This window comes from Diaphorina citri, unplaced genomic scaffold, assembly GCF_000475195.1.
Source record: "Diaphorina citri unplaced genomic scaffold, Diaci psyllid genome assembly version 1.1 scaffold3372, whole genome shotgun sequence".
Classification (NCBI taxonomy): domain Eukaryota; kingdom Metazoa; phylum Arthropoda; class Insecta; order Hemiptera; family Psyllidae; genus Diaphorina; species Diaphorina citri.
In genome coordinates, this window is record NW_007380781.1 from 1 (window position 1) to 19292 (window position 19292).

The following is a 19292-nucleotide window of genomic DNA, read 5'->3' on the forward strand; positions in this document are numbered from 1 at the left end:
TCAGGTCTGACAGACCGCGGTCTGAGTGCGAGTGACGGGCATAAGCTTGTAATTAAACCCTTCTTCAAATCATAAAAAAACCTTCTATTACCTTTACGTATAGGGAACCCATACAAGGTAATGAGCAAGTATTGCAATCGGTCCAATTTTTTTTCATTTCTACCCCCCGGGGGCTTCGCGTGTTCGCTACGCGGGGTTGCGTATACGGTCGCGCTGCGCGCTCCCGGGGAAACTATGTAACTAGGATGGCAGCTCATCTATACCGAATTAGTCAACAACTGAGTTCCATCAAGGACACACATAAGTACTTTAATTATTTCTTAAGGTGTGTCCAAACATAGTCGACCGGCCGTCGATCGCCGAGATGAATCTATGTTGTCGAGGCAGTGATGGCAGCTCATCTATACCGAATTAGTCAACAACTGAGTTCCATCAAGGACACACATACCTAAGTACTTTAATTATTTCTTAAGGTGTGTCCAAACATAGTCGACCGGCCGTCGATCGCCGAGATGAATCTATGTTGTCGAGGCAGTGTGGACGGTTCAGTCGACTATGTGTGGACACACCTTTCAACAAACATCCTCATTCTGCCTTTCAGGACTATGAATCCGACTTCGAGTGCTTCTCTTCGCACTGCAGGCCGATGGTACTTCCTCTGTAGTTCCGTAGCGCGCAGTGGGTGCGCAATGTGCAATGCGCTCGCATCGAAGAGGCCATATTGGTACGCATGCGCAAATTAGATTTTGATACTACTTAGGTACCAGTGATATTTCTATTTCCTCCTTAGATTCTTGGATTTGGAGTGCACCTGTATGACCTTACTCAACCAGGAAATATTCGTAGGCACTTCCTCCTTCTCTTCCAGCTCTCTGGACGAGCAGGACACCTCCGCCTCTCAACAATACGACCTACCAGACACATCTCATCTCTCCCACGAGACTCCTCCCTCCTCCAACGACAGCAATCTCAAAGTGCCCAAAGCGGAGGAAGAGAAGAAGCTGGATTCGGGCGTTTAATCTCCCACGAGACTCCTCCCTCCTCCAACGACAGCAATCTCAAAGTGCCCAAAGCGGAGGAAGAGAAGAAGCTGGATTCGGGCGTTTACGAGTTGACGGCAGTTGAGAAACGACAGCGGACAGAGCTGCAAACCATCCGGAAGGCGATCGAGGAAGAAAATGCTCAGGTGGTGGCCAGGCTGCAAGTGTCTGTCTTTCCTATACAGGTAACTATTGGCAAATTTAGGGGGCAGGCCCCCTTTCCCTTTAAATTGACCCTTTCAATGAATTGTCTGTTGTTAGTGGAGACGTCAAACCGCCATAAATATACTTAAGTGCTAACACAGTGTGGTATGTCCTATGTACTTCTGTATACAAGAAAGCATTCATATAATAAGAAGAATCGACCAACCTTCCAACTGTTCTCCATTTTTAATTCCAACATTTTTTTGTGTTTTCAGAGGAGCAGCTTGTTGTAAAGTGCATTGAACATTGTCCCTACGATAGAGACTATTTCTTGGTAAGTAAAACCTATGCTCTTAATTGATAAGCTCAAATGACTACAAACTACTACCAAGACTTTTTCTTTTCGTATTTACTACATTTAAGGGTCTCTAAATGCCCGGGGTTGATACGCCTGTGGTTTTGTTCCATGCAAAAATTACACATTTAACCACGATTATAATTCATTATTCTCTTCTTGATCCTTACAGGTAGGATTTTCCAACGGTCAAATCAAACTGTACAACCGACATCGTGAGAAGCCTCGGAGTGTATTTGTGTATAATTCATTATTCTCTTCTTGATCCTTACAGGTAGGATTTTCCAACGGTCAAATCAAACTGTACAACCGACATCGTGAGAAGCCTCCCACAGGTACTCCAGGCCGATGGTACTTCCTCTGTAGTTCCGTAGCCCGCAGTGGGTGCGCAATGTGCAATGCGCTCGCATCGAAGAGGCCATATTGGTACGCATGCGCAAATTAAATTTTGATACTACTTAGGTACCATTGATATTTCTATTTCCTCCTTAGATTCCTGGATTTGGAGTGCACCTGTATGACCCTACTCAACCAGGAAATATTCGTAGGCACTTTCTCTGGAGTTGTACTTCATCTTAGTGTGACGTCATCATCATGCATCCCTACCAGTTACCTTTCCTATACAGGTAACTATTGGCAAATTTAGGGGGCAGGCCCCCTTTCTCTTTAAATTGACCCTTTCAATGAAATTGTCTGTTGTTAGTGGAGACGTCAAACCGCCATAAATATACTTAAGTGCTAACAAAGTGTGGTATGTCCTATGTACTTTTGTATACAAGAAAGCATTCATATAATAAGAAGAGTCGACCCACCTTCCAACTGTTCTCCATTTTTAATTCCAAAATTTTTTTGTGTTTTCAGAGGAGCAGCTTGTTGTAAAGTGCATTGAACATTGTCCATACGATAGAGACTATTTCTTAGTAAGTAAAACCTATGCTCTTAATTGATAAGCTCAGATGACTACAAACTACTACCAAGACTTTTTCTTTTCGTATTTACTACATTTAAGGGTCTCTAAATGCCTGTGGTTTTGTTCCATGTAAAAATTACACATTTAACCACGATTAGGAGTGTAATTGTGTATAATTCATTAGTCTCTTCTTGATCCTTACAGGTAGGATTTTCCAACGGTCAAATCAAACTGTACAACCGACATCGTGAGAAGCCTCTGATCAGTTTTGCAGGCACGGGAAATGCTGGCGATACCACGGTTGATGTCCGATACATCTGTTGGTCCAAACATCGGCTGGGGTTGTTCTTTGTGTTGGACTCGGATGCCAGGTGAGTCGGGATAGCATCGCAAGGGAAGGACTGAAGAGAAATTGGACTTTATGAATTGGTTCCCTGGTTTGGGAATCAATTCATACCATGTACCTACGAACGGATGTACCTAACCGAATTTAAATTTAACTTGAGTGGTACTTTTGTCACCTAAAATAAATGGAAAGTGTCGTAGTTTTGGCACACCCACTAAAAATGTGATATCTCTCTCTCTCACACACACACTCACTCACTCACTCATCCACTCTTGCTCCCTATCTCTCTCTCTCTCTCCCTCCCTCTCTCTTTCTCTCTTTGTTACACGGAGAGAAATTAAGGGAGAAATAGACGGAAACGAAAAAACGGGAAGGGGAGAGGTTAGAGAGGGAGAAAGAAAGAGAAAGGGAGAGAGAGAGAGTGGATGAGTGAGTGTGTGTGCACTGAGAAAAAAATGGTGACAGGGTGCATTTTTAGGTCTAAGAACTCTATTCTTGGGTTACTTCCCCTGATTTAGGCTGTTGGAATGAGATATTATAGTGTCGAGCTTCCCAATATAGAGTTCAATATTAAAGTGCCGGAACCCAGTCACCCGATTGGGCTGCCGGCACCCTAGTTTTTTTCTCAGTGTGTGTGTGAGAGAGATATCACATTTTTAGTGGGTGTGCCAAAACTACGACACTTTCCATTTATTTTAGGTGACAAAAGTAATACTCAAGTTAAATTTAAATTAGGTTAGGTAGTAGGTACATGGTATGAATTTATTCCCAAACCAGGGAACCAATTCATAAAGTCCAATTTTTCTTCAGTCCTTCCCTTGCGATGCTATCCCGACTCACTAGGAAAAAGCCAGCCGTTCCGGGAACGAACTTATAATGGTAAAAGCGATCACCTACTTAGATGTTATTAGAGCATTGCAAACACTTACACTAATTTTGTCTCATCCTAATTAGGTATGTACTGATGAACTCATTACTTACTTGATCATCCCGAAACTTTTTAGCATCTCTGGATTTTTTAGCCGCCAGATTATTCTTCTTCCTCTTCTCGAAATACTTTTGATCCTTCTCGAGAGCACGGGTTGACGGTTTCCTTGAGCAATTCTTTTCTGTAGGACGGAGCCCTGGGGTTGGGTGAATTCCTGAAGAGTGTTCTTCAACCATTACTGGTCTGTTAGCAAACTTGGCTGAAAACGATAAAGATCAGGGCTTGAACGTAGCTGAAACTGTTTGAAAATCCATAACGTATGTATATTTGTAGGACTGTAGGTATCTCATTCATGTAGTGTCCTTATTTCAGCTCTTCTGGCTCGTAATAACTTACTTTTGAACCCTGTCGGCGACAGGGTCTAACAAAGTCTAGCTAGTCTTACCTAAATTAATAAATACTACAGGATCTTACCTGGAAATCTTACACATGGTGACCACAACATGTGTCTAGATGTATAAAGGACTAGGTACTACCTCAAAACCGGACAAGGAAGGTGATAATAAAATTTTCCTGATCCATTTGTTTCAGGACCACAACATTCTGTCGTCGTTATCTTCAGAAGAATACTCCATTGTAATGAACGCCTTGAAGAATAGTATCCTAGCTACCGACTTGTCCACGTATTTCGGGTAAGTGCTTATCCCATTTGGTAAGTTATGGTAGATAATAATCATTATATAATGACATGGGCCAACCGTGATCAAACTTATTTTTTTCACGACTATTTTGTGGGTATGTATATTGTACACTATGCTTCTATATTTTTTTATAATGCCCGCTCTAACAGACCGCGGTCTGAGCGTGAGTGGTGAACATAATGTGTTGATCGGACATCCTACATAAATTTAGCGTTCTAAGTTAAGAAGATCAGTTTCTGTGAAGCTGTTCTTGTTCTCCTCCTTCTCTTTCTCCTCCTCTCTCTTCTACTCCTTCCTCTTCTTCTTTTTATCCCCCTCTCTTCCTCCACCCCTCCTCTTCATCATTTTTTTTTATAATGCCCGCTCTAACTGACCGCAGTCTGAGCGTGAGTGGTGGACATAATGTACTGATCGGACATCCTACATAAATTTAGCGTACTAAGTTAAGAAGATCAGTTTCTGTGAAGCTGTTCTTCTTCTCCTCCTCCTCCTCCTTCTCTTTCTCCTCCTCTCTCTTCTACTCCTTCCTCTTCTTCTTTTTATCCCCCTCTCTTCCTCCACCCCTCCTCTTCATCGGTCTGAGCGTGAGTGGTGGACATAATATATTGATCGGACATCCTACATAAATTTAGCGTACTAAGTTAAGAAGATCAGTTTCTGTGAAGCTGTTCTTCTTCTTCTTCTCCTCCTCTTTCTTCTCTTTCTACTCCTTCCTCTTCTTCTTTGTATCCCCCTCTCTTCCTCCACCCCTCCTCTTCATCATGTTCCTCATGGTCTTCTTCTGTTCCCCGTGCAGGAATCGATCCCAGTTCTTCATGCTGGTGGAGACCAAGACTTACAGTTGGAGCACGGAGGAGCATAGAGACATCCTGCGGAGTATCCTGATGACCAGTGCAGACATAGCTGCGTCCACCAAACCCTGGCATATACAGTACAAGATCAGTTTGCTTGTCAAGGACGAATTCTTCAATCAAGGTAATTTATGCACGTCTAGTAGTGACTGTCCGAGTCCAAAGTAAAAGGTATGTAGGTAATTCAATCAAGGATATTCTTTAAAATCAAGGTCTTCTCCTTCTTTTTCGCCTTTTCCCATGTTCAGATGGGGTCGGCGTTTGTCGTCGGCATCTCAGTCAGCTTTAGAGTGATCGCTTTGAGGCCAACTGGTTTTGGCTGAATAAAATTTTCCGAGTGGATGCCCTTCGCACTGAACCTTCGCTATTGACATAGCATAAGAAAATTTGGACTCTCTGTTTATAGTCCTTCAGCCAGATTCTTTAAAATCAAGGTAAACTTCCTTTTTAGTAGTCCCTCCATCCACCCCGTGAAACAGACAGACAGTCAAATAAAAAAAAAAAAAATAAAATAAAATAAAATAAAAAAATCGTCGATCCAAAGCTTAGACCTCACTTTGTTCAATCATTTTCCCCTGGCCAGGTGATATGGAGCGGAATGAGCTAAAGCTTCAGCCCAAAGCCATGATGGATAGGACTAAATCACACGAGTGGCCTCTGATGCAATACAAGTGGATGAATGATGTGTGTTACCCCCTGTATGACGTAAGTAGAACATTTTGTTACCTTCTGTATAAGTTTTTTCGAAGCTAAAGAGAACTTTGTTTTTCTTTCAAGTGTTTCATCGTCATTTTAATTTCGGGTTATAAGCTTAACCCATCCCTTGAGGCAGTTGCCCCCACACCTTAGCCTCAGAGCGGGATTTTTGTGCATGTATTCAATTTCGGGGTGAAGAAACAACTCAACTGCTACATTAAACTCGTGTTGTCTGTGTCGTAGCATGCCCATCCCTAAGGGATGAGAAGAGACAATACTTCAGGTGCTTGATCAACACGATAACATCAGAAAGTAAAGCCATTCACTATCAGGTATATCTGACAGTTACGCCTGAACAGGTGCGCCTGTCAGGTCTACCTGATAGTGTATGGCCGGCCTAACCAGTCCAATTATTTGCAAACGAAATACGAGTGTACATTTTTGTCCATTTAAATCAATGCTCATCATGTAATCCTCTTGTTTTATTTCAGGCGCTGTCCAATATGAATCCTAAGTTTGAGATCCTACGCAAGGGAGTCCTGATCAACAAAGAAGAGTGGAGGAAACTTTACGAACAAAGCAATACTAGTAATACGGATGGGATAGAAGAGGCAGTCAAATAACACCACATATAGAAACCTCGTCATTTCTATGCAATGAAACAGCAGAATTAACACCGCAGTGAGAAAACAAAAAGGAAGTGAAGGGAAAAAAGGGCGAGGGAGGCTGTAGAAAAGGTGAAAGGATTGTGTAAATTAAGACTTGAATGAGAAAAATTAACAGGACAGGAGGTACACAATAGGGCGGCCTGGAAGAGACTGACAAGAGACAAGAAACACCGACCCTATTCAAGTAGGAAAAGGCTAGAAAGAAGAAGAGGAGTGAGAAATGAAAACGGAGAATTAAATTCAGAAAGGCCTTGTTGTCAAACCGCCCCCGAATTTTTCTCACCAATACATTGTCCCACGTCCCAAAATAAGCCAGTGGTCATAGATGGTCACTTGTCCAGATATCAACCACACACAACGTTGCTTAACCTCAGAGACACGCAGAAGACTGGTATATTCAAATAGTCGTTGGTTTTTCACGAAATTTAACCAAGGATTTTTCCTATCTTCCTACTCTACTCGATTTTCAGATTTTTACGTAAATCTTCCTGAGAGCACCTCAAATAATTAACATGTCACTCATTTTGTTTAAATTTTGTAAGGATACTTAGCAGTTTAGATGTAGTCTTTGTAGATCCATTTTTCTGACTTGTCTAGATTTTAGTTGGCTTAAATTCCCTTTTATAATTTGTATAATGAAATAATGACTTTGATGTTATTGGTGGAGATGTCTAAAGTCCCGCTATAGGTATTTTCTTCCTACGAGATAGGAGCGCTAGACCTAGAGTTACCTGAAATGTTAGGTCCGTATTGCAACCAGGACATCCAGACCCACTAAAACCGAACCTAAAAACTAAAGTTGTTAGTAATAAGGCCCAATTCTTACCAAGATTAACGGTGTGATTTTGGACTTCAGCGTCTATTACAAATTTCAATCTTTCCATTTTGTTGGCAGGCCTTCACAATATTCTGCGGTCTCGGGATTAACAACACGATAATGTACAGCGAAGTTGAAAAAGCAATGACCCGGCAGAAAGTTTCTCTCGAAGTAAGTTTTAAGTTTCATTTCCGATTGCTATAATCCATCCGCCCTTCCTTTCCATTTACATCATGCTATCATCTATTTCCTACTATTTTTCCAATACTGATTTTCCCTAATACTTAGTCTTAGGTACTTTGGTAAAAGTTCTCCTTCCTAGGATCTATTAATCGCATATACAGGGTGTTCAAGCAAAAAGTGCCCCATAAAAAAATTAATAATAATAATAGAGAATAGACTCTTGAGTGGAAGTCAACCACTAGGCGAGGTTAACGCCGGAGGCGTCTTCTACTACCTAACCCTTAGAGCTCCATTATTATGTGGTCAAAATCTCAAATAAATGAGGATAAAATTCCATGCCTCGGCTGGGATCGTCATATACAGGGTGTTCAATCTCATATACCGTAAAATGAGTTTTTTACCCCATAAAATTCCCCCGTACACTTTTCGGGACCACTAAGCATCCACTCTTATGTAACTCTTGAGTTTTATTAACCCGTAAAATGAGTTTTTTACCCCATAAAATTCCCCCGTACACTTTTCGGGACCACTAAGCATCCACTCTTATGTAATTAACCCGTAAAATGAGTTTTTTACCCCATAAAATTCCCCCGTACACTTTTCGGGACCACTAAGCATCCACTCTTATGTAACACTCCCCTCTCTTTCTCTCTCCCTTCCTCTCTCTTATATACACACTTTCTCTCTCTCTCTCTCTCTCTCTCATACACACACTTTCTCTTTCATGCCTAGCTTAATATCCCTTCATTTTTCTGTTTAGTTCTCTCTCTCTCTCTCTCTCTCTCTCTCTCTCTCTCTCTCCTTCTTTCCGAGGCAGGTAACCCTTAAAATGAGTTTTTTACCCCATAAAATTCCCCCGTACACTTTTCGGGGCCACTAAGCATCCACTCTTATGTAACTCTTGAGTTTTTGATGAGGAATAGCCTGGTACGACTTTTAATATTGTCCGACTTATAGTTAGAACTTTTAATATTGTCCGACTTACAGTTAGGGATTTACGGCTTCGAGACTAGGTGAATTCAAGCTCTGAAAAACCGTCTGCAAATCGCTTTTTTGACGCACGACTTGTCCAGGATTCTGACGTACATACCCAGTACGTCTCCTTATAGTTAGGGATTTACAGCTTCGAGACTAGGCGAATTCAAGCTCTGAAAAACCGTCTGCAAATCGCTTTTTTGACGCACGACTTGTCCAGGATTCTGACGTACATACCCAGTACGTCTCCATCTTCCCTCTCATTTCATCTCAAACTTTCTCCCTCCTACATTTTCTAACTTTTCGCTCCTTATCCTTCTCCTTCTTATCCTCCTCCTCCTCCTCCTCCTCCTAGCCCTAGTCCTCCTCTCCCTTCCCTTTAATGTTCTGCTATAATGTTCGTAAAATGTTGGCAGTTAGAAAAAACATATCGAAAATTTGTTGATGCTACAAAGTTATACACCGGGTTTTTATTAGTCTGGAAAGGAAGGCAAATGGACTCCGAAAATCATATCGAAAATTTGTTGATGCTACAAAGTTATACACCGGGTTTTTATTAGTCTGGAAAGGAAGGCAAATGGACTCCGAAAATCGACGTACACACCCAGTACGTCTCCATCATCCCTCTCATTTCATCTCAAACTTTCTCCCTCCTACAGTTTCTAACTTTTCCCTCCTTATCATTCTCCTTCTTATCCTCCTCCTCCTCCTCCTAGCCCCAGTCCTCCTCTCCCTTCCCTTTAATGTTCTGCTATAATGTTCGTAAAATGTTGGCAGTTAGAAAAAACATATCGAAAATTTGTTGATGCTACAAAGTTATACACCGGGTTTTTATTAGTCTGGAAAGGAAGGCAAATGGACTCCGAAAATAACCACAATGGGGCGATAAAAATATTGCAAACGTTTTTAAAAACAATAAAACTCCTGCTCTCCGTCTGATGAAATTATTTTTTTATCTTCTCAAATTCAGCAAAATTTATCTTCTGTGCGGATTCCTTCGGGATGAAATAGGTACGTCATGGAGGTTGCTTGGATGAAAAATGTGCTGAACAAGAAGGAATGTATTGAAACTGCTATAGATTCCCGCCAGGGCCGGAGAAACTCCTGCTCTCCGTCTGATGAAATTATTTTTTTATCTTCTCAAATCCAGCGAAATTTATCTTCTGTGCGGATTCCTTCGGGATGAAATACGTCATGGAGGTTGCTTGGATGAAAAATGTGCTGAACAAGAAGGAATGTATTGAAACTGCTATAGATTTCCGCCAGGGCCGGAGGTAGAATACTATGGTTTGGAAGAGGCAAATCTGAAATGAAAGTTGTGAGAAAAGTTCTCGTTCTCAGTGTTCTAACGGCTTAACCAAAACTGGAATTTAGGGTCTCCAGCCAAATGTAGCGGGTTCGCCAAATCCCAAGAAACCTTTACGGCCTTTATTGGGTTCCTTTACAGCCATTTAAACATATTTTACACTTCTTTTTACTCTCGGACGGTTTAAATGAAATACGTCATGGAGGTTGCTTGGATGAAAAATGTGCTGAACAAGAAGGAATGTATTGAAACGTCTATAGATTCCCGTCAGGGCCGGAGAAAAATATGGCTTGGAAAAGCCAAAGTCGTGTGAAAAGTTGTTCTCGGTGTTGTAAGGTTTAGCCAAAACTAGGATTTTAGGGTCTCCTGCCAAATGTATCAGCTGGTTGGCCAAATCCCCAAAGTCGCGTGAAAAGTTGTTCTCGGTGTTGTAAGGTTTAGCCAAAACTAGGATTTTAGGGTCTCCTGCCAAATGTATCAGCTGGTTGGCCAAATCCCGAAGAATTGGGCTTGTTCCTTTACAGCCATGTACGTACCTATATACCTCTTTTAACTGCCAGCTTGGCGATTAAGGCTTTCGCTGGTCTAGCCAAAGTCGTGTGAAAAGTTGTTCTCGGTGTTGTAAGGCTTAGCCAAAACTAGGATTTTAGGGTCTCCTCCCAAATGTATCAGCTGGTTCGCCAAATCCCGGAGAATTGGGCTTGTTCCTTTACAGCCATGTACGTACCTATATACCTCTTTTAACTGCCAGCTTGGCGATTAAGGCTTTCGCTGGTCTACAATTTTCAAATTTTTGTAATTTTTTATTTAGTTGTTCTGAAGATGGCCATAGTAATGGTCGAAATATATCAACTCGTCTGTCCCTTTATCTTTAGTCTTGTTCTTTAACGTCTATCAGATAGGGGACAGTCCATAATCTACTCCAGTCAAGTGAAGACCATGTCTCGAAATATGTATCAAAAGAATGTATTGAACTGTACCACATTATCAAGTTCATTGATGTTGAAAACCCTTTATCATTATGCACAGATGATAAAAATCATGATAGGTAATTAAATAATTATTAATTTGCTATTATTTTAGTTTGTATCTGTACCGGGTAACTCAGAAATTTTATATACCCTCCGTCAAGAAATAATTCAAGACGGACTGACTGGAACTTTTTTTTTCTAGAGAGGTTTGATATTAGAGGGAACTGTAACTGCTGAGGCAAGATCTTATCAAATAAGAATAATTTCACTGACGATGCCGTAATAGGCGAAATATGATAACCATCTGAAATTAAATGAAAATACTGTAAAACAGAAAAGCCAAGTCTTCTAATTTCACCTCAAAAATCATTTTTATTATTTGTAAAATGTAAAATGCAGTTCCTTTGTGTTATTATATCACAACATTTACAACTTTGGTGCTCACTGCAGCATTGTAGGATTTTTCCCAATATCTCAATTATCCTAACATCCAATGTTTACCTACCATGCTAGCAGCTTTTCATCGTCACAGGCCGATCTAAGCAGGTAGAAATTGTGAGAACGCCGGGTAACTATTTGAGTATGCAATGTGCAACAAATGAAAAATATTGGTGGAGATGTCTAAAGTCCCGCTATAGGTATTTTCTTCCTACGAGATAGGAGCGCTAGACCTAGAGTTACCTGAAATGTTAGGAATACATAGGTATTACGTTTTGAATTTTCTGAATGGAGTTTTAGTTAAAATCTATTTGGTTGATGCTGTGATGCATGGGGAGAAATCTTCCGTAAAAAAGTTTTTACAACATTTTCATTTTATTTCTTTTCTGCTATGAATAGAAAACGAAACATCAAAAGAGTTTTTTCCAGGTAGTCGGAGAAAGTGAGGAAGGGGAATTAAGAAGTAAGGGAAGAGGCGAGAGTTGGGCTCAGATTTATGACTCAAGAGGAAATTAAAAATATTCGCTGGTCTAATCCCTGTTAACTTCCCTCAGAAACTCTGCAACCCTGCACCGATGCGATGATGCAAAACCCTGCGGTTTAGGTACGAATCAGCGCGTCGCTAACCAAATCCCTGATATTCCCCCGTCATAATAGTTACCACATCGAATAAATTTACACGTTTATCTCCCTTCCCTTCTCTAATATAAAGCGTCTATAAATCCCCAACCACAAACCCACCCATCACATAACCATTACTGTTTATTGCGGATTCGATAAGACGATCAGACGGGGCAAAATCTTGGTTGTAAATTCTGCTTTCATCATTTTGAGAAAGAAAGTATTATCTATTTTTTTTTTCTTTTTTGAAAAGTTTAGTATAAAATTTTAGGTACACATAAAACATGTTTATAAATCTAGGAGGTACGTTCATATCTATAAATAGTCTGCTTTGGAGGGGGTTTTGAACTCTTTGGAGGCGTATGTATATCTGTGAGGATTTTATTGTCATTTTGTTCTGCTTTACCTCACATGAAGCTTGTAAAGGGTTTGTTTCCCCAAAGTTATCAATGTTTCTTGACTTATTGCATATTACATAAATCTACTGTCATTTTGTTCTGCTTTACCTCACATGAAGCTTGTTGAGGGTTCGTTTCCCCAAAGTTATCAATGTTTCTTGACTTATTGCATATTACATAAATCTATTTATTTCTATATTTTCGTTCCCCCCTACTCCCCCCAAAGGTTTTGTCGTACCACACTAAAGCCACGGACAAAGAAGTTCAAGATTTAATGGTAAGTTTAACGTTTTTGCATTTTGTTTGTATGCCTGTTTGTTTGTCTTTCATTTTAACTCTCGAAAAGTTTGTTCAATTTTTGTGAATTTTTTGTAAAAAATTCAAGACGTAAAGGCCCTAATCACTGCTTTGGGGGCCTCACATGGGCCTTTTTTTATGAAATCATTTGTTCTACCATAGGTACCTTTGTTTACTTCTCTCTTTCGTTGGCCATTTTTCCAAGCGAGTTCCAGAATTCAGTTCTTTAATTATTTTATTTGTTTTTCTCCCACAGGAGAGGCCAGTTCCTGAAGCCGAGCATCTAAACCTGTACTCGTTAGAATTCAATGACTTCTCTTTGCAACCGGATGAGACTATTTTGGCGGCAGTCCGTATGTTTGAAGAACTTCAGCTCACTTCCGAGTTCAATATTAGACGATTGGTAAGTTGGCCGAGCATCTAAACCTGTACTCGTTAGAATTCAATGACTTCTCTTTACAACCGGATGAGACTATTTTGGCGGCAGTCCGTATGTTTGAAGAACTTCAGCTCACTTCCGAGTTCAATATTAGACGATTGGTAAGTTTTTGTTCAACAAGAGCTCAGCAGAACTGTTCCGGATAGCAACCAACAAAGTGAGAATTGCCATGATGATCGCCAACATCCGGAACGTATAGACAGGAGACTGGTATATTCAAATAGTCGTTAGTTTTTCACGAAATTTAACCAAGGATTTTTCCTATCTTCCTACTCTACTTGATTTTCAGATTTTTACGTAAATCTTCCTGAGAGCACCTCAAATAATTACTAGGTATGTCACTCATTTTGTTGAAATTTTGTAAGGATACTTAGCAGTTTTTTTTTTGAGACATTTATTTATACAATTGAAGGAGTTTTAACAATAAAGTCCTACCTCACTTAGCAGTTTAGATGTAGTGTTTGTAGATCCATTTTTCTGACTTGTCTAGATTTTAGTTGGCTTAAATTCCCTTTTATAATTTGTATAATGAAATAATGACTTTGATGCATACGAAGGGGGAGATCTCAGCTTTGTGAGGACAGGTTCCTGGGAAATGGTTAAAGTGGTCAGTCATATCTAAATAATTGATAGAAAGAGCCATTTTTTGGTAGTTGGAAGTCAGATTTTCTAATGGTTAGAATGATAGATGAGTAAGTAGGTAGCTACGTAGGTAAGTGGATATTGTAGGTATTTCCATAGAGAGTTTGAAATTTCCATAGAAAATCAATGTAGAAATTCCATAGATTGTAGGTTTCTAGCTTTAATTTGTATTTGTTTTGCCCAGTGTGGCTCATAAAACTATTGAGCACATTTTCTCTATCTGGTTGTTTGTCCAGCTCTTTACTAGAACAATTTATTTATTTATTTACACGCTAAGCAACAAGGCCATGTGTGGAAAAAAAAAGGGTTACAGGTTTTTCAGGAAATTGTTTCTCTTCAGAAACTGGAAGACTTCTTTCAGGGTTCCTTCGTTACTAGAACAAAATTAACCCAATTTTTCTCTTTTTTCCTAAACAGACCACAAGTTGATTACTCCTTTTCAGTCAGTTACGATTACGACACAGAAAAATTGTTAAACAAAGATCCTCCACTGAAATTAGCAGTTCATGATTCTCCTTTTGACTTCTTCGCTACAAAATATATAAAAAATAGGAATTCTAAATAAAATAAAAAATGCTAATTGTTTTTCTTCTTTTTTTTTCGGAGGCAGGTAACAAACACCACTTTGTAATTTTGTCTTGGTACGTGATGACACAAAATAAGGGTGGTTTCAGGGACTAAAAAATTAAATCTTTTCTGAAATCCTATACCTACAATTTGGAAAATATTTTATAATAATTTCATTAGTAAATCTTTTCATGAATTGCTACAAGTTGAAATAAGTATTTCTTACAACAATTTGTTGTAGGTACCTACCTATCTACCTATTGATTCCATGAATATGTGCTTGATTCTTATAATTTTATAAATTCCTAAAATATTAAGCCATATTTCAACAATAATTACCTAATTCGGATTCCTACAATTTGAAAACCCATTTCTCCCGTGGCCACATTTCACTAAATTGTTCTTATTACCTACTTATACTTAGGATTCTTACGATTTCTTTCTTACTTTTTTGAATCCCAATTACCTATCTCGAAACATAATTTTTATTAATTTCACGAATTAGTTCCTACATTTCTCTATAATATTCCTACAATATTGAGACATATTTCATGAATTTGTTCCTATCCTTTCTGAATTCTGCATCACTCTGTTTGCCCAGCTCTTTCCTGATCCTATGCACTTCCACTCGTCCATTGGATGTACCAAGCACCTGGAATCAGGAAGTACCTATCTACCTATTAATTCCATGAATATGTGCTTGATTCTTATAATTTTATAGATTCCTAAAATATGAAGCCATATTTCATCAATTACCTAATTCGGATTCCTACAATTTGAAAATCCATTTCTCCCGTGGCCACATTTCACTAAATTGTTCTTATTACCTACTTAGGATTCTTACGATTTCTTTCTTACTTTTTTGAATCCCAATTACTTATCTCGAAACACAATCTTATTTTTATTCATTTCATGAATTAGTTCCTACATTTCTCTATAATATTTCTACAATATTGAGACATATTTCATGAATTTGTTCCTATCCTTTCTGAAGTCTGCATCACTCTGTTTGCCCAGCTCTTTCCTGATCCTATGCACTTCCACTCGTCCATTGGATGTACCAAGCACCTGGAATCAGGAAGAAAGTGATTTTTAGTTACATATTTACGGGAATAAATTCCCATCAAGGGTACTGGATGGTGAAGGTACACGAACGTCAAGAGTTCGAAACAATATTCTATCTTACCACGCAGCCCAGTTAGCTTGGAGTACGCCTTGTCTTCTAAGCAATAGGTCACGGGTTCGATTTCCGCGTGAACTGAACATTATCCTAAACACAGATGCTTAGTCACATATTTACGGGAATAAATGCCCATCAAGGGCACTGGATGGTGAAGGTACACGAACGTCAAGAGTTCGAAACAAATATTCTATCTTACCACGCAGCCCAGATAGCTTGGAGTACGCCTTGTCTTCTAAGCAATAGGTCACGGGTTCGATTTCCGCGTGAACTGAACATTATCCTAAACACAGATGCTGGCACCTACCTATCTACCTATTAATTCCATGAATATGTGCTTGATTCTTATAATTTTATAAATTCCTAAAATATTAAGCCATATTTCAACAATGAAATTACTAATTCGGATTCCTACAATTTGAAAACCCATTTCTCCCGTGGCCACATTTCACTAAATTGTTCTTATTACCTACTTAGGATTCTTACGATTTCTTTCTTACTTTCTTGAATCCCAATTACCTATCTCGAAACATAATCTTATTTTTATTCATTTCATGAATTAGTTCCTTCATTTCTCTATAATATTCCTACAATATTGAGACATATTTCATGAATTTGTTCCTATCCTTTCTGAAGTCTGCATCACTCTGTTTGCCCAGCTCTTTCCTGATCCTATGCACTTCCACTCGTCCATTGGATGTACCAAGCACCTGGAATTAGGAAGAAAGTGATTTTTTAGTCACATACCTATTTACGGGAATAAATTCCCATCAAGGGTACTGGATGGTGAAGGTGCACGAACGTCGAGAGTTCGAAACAATATTCTATCTTACCACGCAGCCTAGTTAGCTTGGAGTACGCCTTGTCTTCTAAGCAATAGGTCACGGGTTCGATTTCCGCGTGAACTGAACATTATCCTAAACACAGATGCTGGCTTTCTACTATACCGTGCTCCTTCTTTCTCCGATTTAGGGACGGTAGGACATCCTTTGTTAGATCTCCTTCTATCGAAACTCTTGAGAAATAAAAAAATAGAAAACAAACAAAGAAATTAATAAACAACAAACAAACTTTCTTACCAGAAACGAAGATAGGCCGGATCCAGGCAAGTTGGGGGAGAGGTCCAAATTTGTGACCCCTACGGATTGGAGGGAGATTGAGTAGAGAGGATACATGTCACTCCGGCAGAGGTCCCACAAGTGAAGTCTGGTAACATTGGATTTTAAGTTATTATTATTATTTTATTTTTTGTCTTACCTATGTAGGAATGTAGGAAGAGCGGGAGAGAGAGAAAGAGAGAGAGGGAGGGACAGAGAGAGAGAAAGAGAGAGGGAGGGAGAGAGAGAGAGAGATAGGGAGCAAGAGTGGATGAGTGAGTGAGTGAGTGTGTGTGTGAGAGAGAGAGATATCACATTTTTAGTGAAGTCTGGTAGGAAATTTTCTTTTCTCATCACAAAAATTACAAAAAGGACTACCCAGGTACGAGTTATGGAATGGACAAAAAAGGTACATATATTATCTTCAATTCAACAGGGGAAAATGAAAACAGTTCGCTTTTTTTGTGTTTTACCAAGTGTTGTGTATACCCTTGAAAGTTGCTAACTTTTTGTGTTTTACCAAGTGTTGTGTATACCCTTGAAAGTTGCTAACTTTTTCATATTGTATATTATCTATTTTTCTCCTTTTATTAACCCATTAACGCTTAGGGTTGCAATATTTATGGCAACACCGACCTTGCCTCGATTTTTGCTGATCCTATATGGCAGAATGCGATAAATATTGATGCACGCGATAAATATGCCAAGGGGATGAAATCTCCTCCTTTTTGTCCCCAGTGAAACCACAACTCCAACTCACCTGTCCAAATTTCTCTATAAACTGACCCAGACCGGCACCATTCACCCATTAACGCTTAGGGTTGCCATATTTATGGCAACACCGACCTTGCCTCGGTTTTTGCTGATCCTAGATGGCAGAATGCGATAAATATTGATACACGCGATAAATATGCCAAGGGGATGAAATCTCCTCCTTTTTGTCCCCAGTGAAACCACAACCCAACTCACCTGTCCAAATTTCTCTATAAACTGACCCAGACCGGCACTGTTCTCCAGAAACCTGTACTCGAAGCTGCCACTAGTTTCACCCTCCATGTCAGCTGTACCCACACCACTGGTTTCATATTTCAGTCTCCCAATGGTATCAGTGTCGGATATGCTGAAGGATATGGGGCATTGGGTCCACTTGGTGTGGTTGTCTATGGGTTCAGTTTGAATTTCTTCATCCAAGTTGTCGTCATTGGTTTGTACAAGGACCTGAACAATGAAATAAATAAGAGACGGCGTCTTTTTGTGACGGTGGATCAGATGGATGCATGCATGATGCAATTGATACATAAGCCAGTTCCCAATAAACGCTGAAGTGGAGCGTGGTGTGTGCCTGGATGGGTGACCAATTGGGCAGCAATTGATACATAAGCCAGTTCCCAATAAACGCTGAAGTGGAGCGTGGTGTGTGCCTGGATGGGTGACCAATTGGGCATGCACATTGCACATATGCAACGCTGAATGATTTGTAATGTCGGTACTCAACTCCGTGAGGACTGTAAAATGAGGGAGCTAATGGTAGGAAACACAGCCATAAAAGCTACAAAAGCAACATGGCATTCACCATTTACATATCACCCAACCTAAAGAGTCTCTTGAAAGACCTTTACAGGCCGCAATCCAGGGCAGTATGGAAACATAAGATCTTTCTCCTTAATCTTCTTTCACAAGCTACATGGATTTAGCCCGTTGATTTGTTAATCAGTTGATCAACTAGCTATCCCTATCCAGATATTGACATAAGCCAGTTCCCAATAAACGCTGAAGCGGAGCGTGGTGTGTGCCTGGATGGGTGATCAATTGGGCACGCACATATGCAACGCTGAATGATTTGTAATGTCGGTACTCAACTCCGTGAGGACTGTAAAATTAGGGAGCTAATGGTAGGAAAGACAGCTATAAAAGCTACAAAAGCAACATGGCATTAACCATTTACATATCACCCAACCTAAAGAGTCTCTTGAAAGACCTTTACAGGCCACAATCCAGGACAGTAGGGAAACATAAGATCTTCCTCCTTAATCTTCTTTCACAAGGTACATGGATTTAGCCCGTTGATTTGTTAATCAATTGATCAACTAGCTATCCCTATCCAGATATTGATATCACTTTCAATGTTCAAACATACCTGTTGTGTGTTGGATCGACCATAGCACTTGATATACACTTCATAGGGAATGGGAGGACATTCATAAATCACATAACTAAGCCGATCTAGCTTTATCATATCGAGAAGATAGTCGCTTCTCTTTTTTCGCTTCACGTTTTTCTGGAACACATCACGGAAATGTTGGAGTTATAAATTTAGCGTTCAAAATTTCTTGACTTGGCGGAGTGGAAGAAATAGGTAGTTAGGATAACTGGACAAATTGGTATAATATTAGGGTACAAATTGGTCATTCTAGTAGCTTGAAAGCAGGCAAGTTGGAAGCAACTTGTACACCGTGAACAGTTTGTCAACTTTGAATGAGAAAACCCGGCTGAATCGTTTTGTGTAAAGATACACAGGCGTGCTTACTGGAACTTGCCCTGACATTGCCGTGATTTTGATTTGAATTCTGGGTGGTGAACTTACCTTACCAGGAGAGTGAGGTAACATAAGATCCTCCACTTCACCGCCCTTTTGTTTCACTTACCTTCTTGTTGTTCTCCCTCCGAAAATAACCACAATGGGGCGATAAAAATATTGCAAACGTTTTTAAAAACAATAAAA

At 39.8% G+C, this 19292-nt stretch overlaps 4 protein-coding genes across 4 annotated transcripts; 3 read left to right on the plus strand and 1 right to left on the minus strand.

The window, feature by feature from the left end:
• The first annotated feature begins 1964 nt into the window (after positions 1-1964).
• On the plus strand, positions 1965-2824 carry LOC113471949. Its single transcript, XM_026831452.1, has 3 exons — positions 1965-2165; positions 2401-2459; positions 2654-2824. Exons 1-3 carry the CDS (start codon positions 2057-2059, stop codon positions 2822-2824), a joined length of 339 nt encoding a protein of 112 aa, XP_026687253.1. The 5' UTR covers positions 1965-2056.
• Positions 2825-4314: 1490 nt separating this feature from the next.
• Positions 4315-7019, plus strand: LOC103520257 (dual 3',5'-cyclic-AMP and -GMP phosphodiesterase 11A; the record flags this gene model as incomplete). Its single annotated transcript, XM_008485349.3, is given in 4 exon segments — positions 4315-4415; positions 5221-5399; positions 5859-5980; positions 6463-7019. Coding segments are annotated over 4 exon segments (534 nt in total), but the record flags the coding sequence as incomplete, so codon positions are not given.
• Positions 7020-7531: 512 nt separating this feature from the next.
• LOC103520258 (cGMP-specific 3',5'-cyclic phosphodiesterase-like) lies at positions 7532-13283 on the plus strand. The gene is made up of 4 exons (XM_008485350.2): positions 7532-7627; positions 12575-12625; positions 12902-13048; positions 13206-13283. Exons 1-4 carry the CDS (start codon positions 7577-7579, stop codon positions 13281-13283), a joined length of 327 nt encoding a protein of 108 aa, XP_008483572.1. The 5' UTR covers positions 7532-7576.
• A 3366-nt stretch (positions 13284-16649) lies between these two features.
• LOC113471950 (WD repeat-containing protein 60-like) lies at positions 16650-19231 on the minus strand (the record flags this gene model as incomplete). Its single annotated transcript, XM_026831453.1, has 4 exons — positions 16650-16679; positions 17540-17788; positions 18708-18848; positions 19216-19231. Coding segments are annotated over 4 exons (436 nt in total), but the record flags the coding sequence as incomplete, so codon positions are not given.
• Between the last annotated feature and the right edge of the window lie 61 nt (positions 19232-19292).

Excerpts from the sequence above, each read along its gene's own strand:
- LOC113471949 (XM_026831452.1), top strand. The coding sequence starts at position 2,057 with ATGACCCTACTCAACCAGGAAATATTCGTAGGCACTTTCTCTGGAGTT. Across the intron at positions 2,166-2,400 it reads CAGTTACCTTTCCTATACAG|AGGAGCAGCTTGTTGTAAAG; the intron begins GTAACTATTGGC and ends TTGTGTTTTCAG. Across the intron at positions 2,460-2,653 it reads ACGATAGAGACTATTTCTTA|GTAGGATTTTCCAACGGTCA; the intron begins GTAAGTAAAACC and ends TGATCCTTACAG.
- LOC103520258 (XM_008485350.2), top strand. The coding sequence starts at position 7,577 with ATGTACAGCGAAGTTGAAAAAGCAATGACCCGGCAGAAAGTTTCTCTC. Across the intron at positions 7,628-12,574 it reads GGCAGAAAGTTTCTCTCGAA|GTTTTGTCGTACCACACTAA; the intron begins GTAAGTTTTAAG and ends CTCCCCCCAAAG. Across the intron at positions 12,626-12,901 it reads AAGAAGTTCAAGATTTAATG|GAGAGGCCAGTTCCTGAAGC; the intron begins GTAAGTTTAACG and ends TTTCTCCCACAG.